At 35.7% G+C, this 6,000-nt stretch overlaps 1 protein-coding gene across 1 annotated transcript; it reads left to right on the top strand.

Moving 5' to 3' along the window:
- The first annotated feature begins 1,492 nt into the window (after positions 1–1,492).
- LOC101835206 (olfactory receptor 4C15-like) lies at positions 1,493–2,428 on the top strand. Its single transcript, XM_005064985.2, has one exon. It carries the CDS (start codon positions 1,493–1,495, stop codon positions 2,426–2,428), a length of 936 nt encoding a protein of 311 aa, XP_005065042.1.
- The last annotated feature ends 3,572 nt before the right edge of the window (positions 2,429–6,000 follow it).

The following is a 6,000-nucleotide window of genomic DNA, read 5'->3' as shown; positions in this document are numbered from 1 at the left end:
TTATGGTCCCCTGGAACTAGAGTTATAGACAGTTGTGAGCTGTCATGGGAGTACTGAGAATTGAACCAGGGTCCTCTGGAAGAGTAGTCAGTTCTCTTAAACACTGAGCCATAACTACAGTCCCCCCATAATCTTTTTATATGATCAACATAAAATTCTTTGATGCTTCTTTCTATTAAATCTGTCTGTACAAGTAAAAACATGAGATAATTGCTATTAGTGATATTCTGACATTACATTTGAGCTTTGGCATCAACTTTGAGAATGCAAGTAGGTTGTTTGTGAACATGATTTAGAGTTGGTTAATACAGATTTCAAATCATATATATTGCCAAACTATATTTTCTTTAAGAAAGGCATATTGCATTAATAATTGGCAAGTAATTAAGTCTCAAGAGTCTAAATTCTATTCAGTGAGTAGTCTTTTTTCTTCTGTGTGTGCTGCCACCAGTTTTCATGTTTGGCTTACTGGCCCCTCCTTTTTTATTCTTCACCATCTATTCTGTTGCCTTTATCAAGATGTCTCTCCCACATGTATCAAGTAGTATCATTTTTCAACTTTGCAGAAAGAGGAAGATTGTAGAAATAACAATGCTACTCTGAAGTTTTCATTGATGAAAACAATCTCTGTCTTTACCCAATTGACCCTGTGGGAACCTCTTGGGTTTTAGTGCCTTGGTCTCTTAAGATACCAAGTTAATGATCTATTCTGTATCTTACAAAATTTATTATAAATTTTGAGGAAATAAAATAGAATCGATAACCTTTGCCAAATACTTATGACTAGGGTGTAAGTCTTTGAGGTTACAGTAGCTTGTAGTCTCACTAATTTCATTTAGTTTTCAAGAAAGCAGCTGATTATTTTTAAATTTCTAGTCACATTTTAAAACAATGAATTAAAAGTGAAATCTCACAATTTTGAATACAGACAGTAGTGTGGATTTTCTTTAAAGAATTGTAGATTGATGAACATAATGTTTTAAAACCCCTAATAGTTTGAAACAAATCTACAGTGCAGCCAGATTTTCAAGTGAACAATGTATCATTTCTATTGTTGGTAGATAGGTACTGGCCCAATTCAATGTCAGATAATATTCTTAAATTATTATCTGTTTTTATTATCTAGAATATAATTTCTAATTATTTTTAACATTTCACTTCAAAAACACTAAGATCATGATAAAATATTTCTGTTCAAAGATACATTGTTTCTCTCCACCAGATAGCAAATTCTGTTATTTTCAGTATTAAAATGTGTCTATATTATGGTATTCAAAAGTTTATCCTCACCTCAAGTCTGCATGTTATATAATTATACCCACTACAAACATTCTACTACTGTGGTCTTAATAGTAATATGATACATAAAGATAATTTTGCATAAAGGCATACCAACTTGTCCATAGTGTCTGTAGACTGTACTAAGTATTTGTTTTTTCATAATTGTAGATGTACTTGAACATACCTTACTTTCACTATCATCTTGTGAATCATGAAAAATCAGAGCTGTGTCACCGACTTCATATTTCTGGGCCTTTTGCAGAACTCAAAAGTTGAGAAAATATTGTTTATTGTATTTTCTTTAGTCTACCTTGCAACTATTGGGGGCAATATGATAATTGTTATGACCATTATATACAGTCCTACACTACTGGCCTCCCCCATGTACTTCTTCTTGACATTCCTGTCCTTACTAGATGCATGCATTTCTTCTACTGTCACACCCAAGATGATTTTAGACTTCTTCTATGAAAGGAAGACAATTTCATTTGAATGTTGTATGGCACAACTGTTTGCTGTTCACTTCTTCACTGGGGTAGAGGTGATTGTCCTATCAGCCATGGCCTATGACCGCTATGTGGCCATTTGCAAGCCCTTACACTACTCTTCCATCATGAATCGGAATCTCTGTAGAAACCTTGTGGTGGTTGCCTGGGCAGGAGGCTTCTTGCATTCTGTTATACAAATTATCTTCACTTTGCAACTGCCCTTCTGTGGACCCAATGTCATCGATCACTATATGTGTGACTTATTCCCATTACTGAAACTTGCCTGTACTGACACACACATATTTGTCATTTTGGTGTTTGCCAACAGTGGATCTATCTGCATCATCATTTTTTCCTTATTGCTTGCTTCCTATAGTGTCATCTTGTTGTATCTGAGAGCCCACAGCTCTGAAGGGAAATTTAAAGCTCTTTCCACTTGTGGGTCCCACATTACTGTTGTAGTTTTGTTTTTTGTCCCATGCATATTAACATATGCAAGACCAATATCTGCATTCTCCTTTGAGAAAAATGCTGTTATATTTACCACAGTCTTGACACCATTGCTCAACCCTATGGTTTACACTTTCAGAAATAAGGAAATGAAGAATTCCATCAGGAAAATGTGGAAGAAATTGATAGTGATTTCTGACAAATATTAAATACTACCCTTTCTATGCTGTGGAAATTTATCAGTGGGTAAGAATACTTCATGTTGTACAAAGAGGATATCAGTATTGATTTCCAGCATCCATGTCAGATGATAGGCATCACAAGGCCCAATAACTTAATGTTGGTTCAAGAGAGATATGTAGATTCTAGAAGCTCAGAGTACTGATAATGTACTTAAACACAGATATAAAAGTTCATTCCTGAATTTATCCTAAGGCAATCAGGTAATGTGCAACAGATGGATACAGTCAATGTCGTCTTATGTATTTGCATATATGTGCACAAGCACAAACAACATACGCTCTTTAGGCCTACAAATATGTATATGCTACCCACTCATCCACTCATATAACCCCATACAAACATCAAGAAACAAAGTGCATACTTCAAAGATAATGGAATGATTAAGAAGTCAGTGTTTACCTACACAGTTGCTACATTGGTTAGGTATTATATAGAATGAAATGACATTAATCTTTTCAGGGTCCTTCAATGTTTTAGTTGAGAAAATGTTTTTTAATGTTTTCTATTATTCTTGAGATTATAATATAAATAAATTATTTCTCCTCCACCTATTCTCCCTTCAGATATACCTTTTCCCCCTCCCATATTTATCTCCTTGCTCTCTTTCAGTCATGGCTTTTTTCATTAAAAGTTACTATGTTCATATATGTATATACATGTATATTCCTACTTATAAATTTCAGTCTGGAAAATGGTACTCACATGTATGTTTTCAGGGCTGAACATTTGATATTGGATAACAAATTGCTGTGCTCTTTTCTGAAGACTATTCCTTCCACTGACACCTATTATGGTGGCAAACATTGGCAGGATATGCTGAAGAGGCAGAGGCAGGAGGATCCCAAGACACTTTCATTTGAGATCACATATTTAGAATGTATCGAGAACTTAGCATTTTCCCATGGCAACATTAGTTCATGTGACAATAACATAACAAATGTATACTCTCATAAATCTAATAAAACACTAGAAGAGTTTTAAATACTAGAATGCTTGCCAAGTATGATAACCTGAATTTGTACTGAAAATTATGAAAAATACCAAAATTTTGAGTGAAAAATAAAATTCTAAGTAACATTGTGAGACATCATATCCAGGAAATGCATCAAGAGAAATTTGAATATGAGATGAATTATGGAGGTTTCTGTATCATTTGGTTTCATATTTAATTAGTCCCGTTCGTATCTGGGAAAATACTTGAGTAAGTTATTTAAATTCTTGACAGATAAGTTGTTCTATCCAGCAGGACTGGGGACACTTAGGAGAGAGATAGGGGACAAGAGAGACAAGGAACGGAAGACAAGACAGGATTCTGATCAAGTCCACAAGCTTTATTTCTTCTAAGGTGGTTTATAAAAGTTCGTAGGCAGCAATTGAGGAGGGGAAGGAATGGGGGTGTATTGCATCTGGAAGGTAGCTGGCAGGGCAAGAGGTCAATGGGAGGGGTAGCACATCCTGGGAAACTGTAGGATCTGATCATATCTTATGCAATCCACCATCTATTGCTCAAGCCTATCTCTAAAAGGATGGGAATTTCCATTAAGCTAATCTTTAACTATAGATAAGCCACAGGCCTGTTTCTTGGAATTTGCTTCATGTCTGAAGAGGTGGTATTGAGTCACATCTTCTCTATGAGGATGAGATGATGCTAGGGCTGGAGTATAGCAGAGGTCCATGACAATAAGTATGACTAGACTATCTTGAGTTTCTCTTAGGTGATGCCACTAACTCTGCCCAGTGAATTCTGTAATCTAATTCCATAGGGAAACCCTATAAACACTTCTTCTTAAAATTCATGCAAAGGCAGGCATTGGCCAGCACTTTACTGACTAAGATGGTGAGAGTATATTTCTCCTACAATACAGAGAAACTATGTTCAAGATTTATTTTTCATAAAAGAAATATATTTCAAATTATTGAGTGATTTTTATCATTCTAAATTTTTGGTATGCAATACATGCATGTACATATATAATGATTATCAATAAAGATCATTGAGATTTAAGAATATTCTACATCACTTCTTGGTTATGCTGTCTGTAGGTTGTGAAATTGAATTTGCATAAAATAATTTATTAAAACATGCTTTCTGTTCAGTGTGACTGGCAGGCCAATTAAATTTTATGGACAAAATTACTAAATACTCATACTATGATTGTCATTCTTTAATTTTACATGGCAAAGATGTACTAGAACCTGAAGAAGATAAAAGACACTGTATTTTATCCACATTGGAGAATATATAATAATTAAATGTAACATATAATAATTAAAACAATATCTGAATAAATTGTGGCTCACATCAGACTAAATGTGTAGTAGAAGTTTAGTGTTTGCACAGTGATTTTACCACTTAATCTCTATGTTTGTCACTCAAAGTCATTATAAGTTTAAAGACAAATATGGTTTGAGGAAAATGGCCGGGATCTACAAGAATGACTTCAACAAAGAATCTAAGCAGTAGTGGAAAGGCTATCTTAAAACCCTTCCACTATAATGGGATTAATGACTAACTTATATGCCATCCTAGAGCCTTCATCCAGTAGCTAATGGAAGCAGAAGCAGACACCCACAGCTATACATTGAGTCTAACTCCCAGAATCCAGTTGCAGGGAGGGAGGAGTGAGGAACAAAGGTGTCAAGACCAGGATGGAGAAACCCACAGAAACAGCTGACCTCAACAAGGGGGAGTTCATGGACCTCATACTCATATCTGGGAAACCAGCATAGGACTGATTCAGACCCCCTGAACATGGGTGTCAGTTAGAAGGTTAGGGCAATCAATGGGACCTCTGGTAGTTGATCAGTATTCATCCCTAGTACATGATTGGACTTTGGGAGGCCATTCCACATAGAGGGATACTCTCTCAGCCTAGACACATGAGGGAGAGTCAAGGCACTGCTCCAAATGATATGACAGACTTTGGAGATTCTCCCATGGAAGGCTTCAACCTCCCTTGGGAGCAGAAATGGGATGGGATAAGAGGTCAGTTGGGGGACAGGGGAGGAGGAGAGGCAGAAGGAACTGGGATTGACATGTAAAACAATCTTGTTTCTAATTTAAATAAATAAAAGGAAAAAACTTAAAGGAAATACATTCTCTTGATGTCCTTGCCCTACAAAGAGAGGATATTTTTCCCCAAAGTTTTCCATTAGTTCCCAAGGATTAGCTTAGACAATAAACATCTAATATGAGTGGTTAAACTGGTTTATGAAGCTACTAATCTAATGTTTAAAATAGAAACATGGCAACCCTATATGATAAAGGACCTTTAGGAAGAATCACCATACCTGACTTCAAGCTCTATTATAGAGCTAGAGTCATGAAAACAGCATGGTATTGGCACAAAAATAGGCAGGAAGACCAATGGAACCGAATTGTAAACCCTGATTTTAACCTGCACACCTATGAACACTAGATTTTTGACAAAGGAGCTAAAACTATACAATGTAAAAAACAAAGCATTTTCAACAAATGGTGCTGGCATAACAGGGTACTGGTATGCAGAAGACTGCACATAGATCCATGTTTATCACC

This window comes from Mesocricetus auratus, unplaced genomic scaffold, assembly GCF_017639785.1.
Source record: "Mesocricetus auratus isolate SY011 unplaced genomic scaffold, BCM_Maur_2.0 Super-Scaffold_100004, whole genome shotgun sequence".
NCBI lineage: Eukaryota > Metazoa > Chordata > Mammalia > Rodentia > Cricetidae > Mesocricetus > Mesocricetus auratus.
The sequence above is the reverse complement of the archived record's forward strand: the minus strand, read 5'-3'. Positions and strand labels throughout refer to the sequence as shown.

What these genes read in the sequence shown, in the direction of transcription:
- LOC101835206 (XM_005064985.2), top strand. Translation starts at nt 1,493, where the DNA reads ATGAAAAATCAGAGCTGTGTCACCGACTTCATATTTCTGGGCCTTTTG.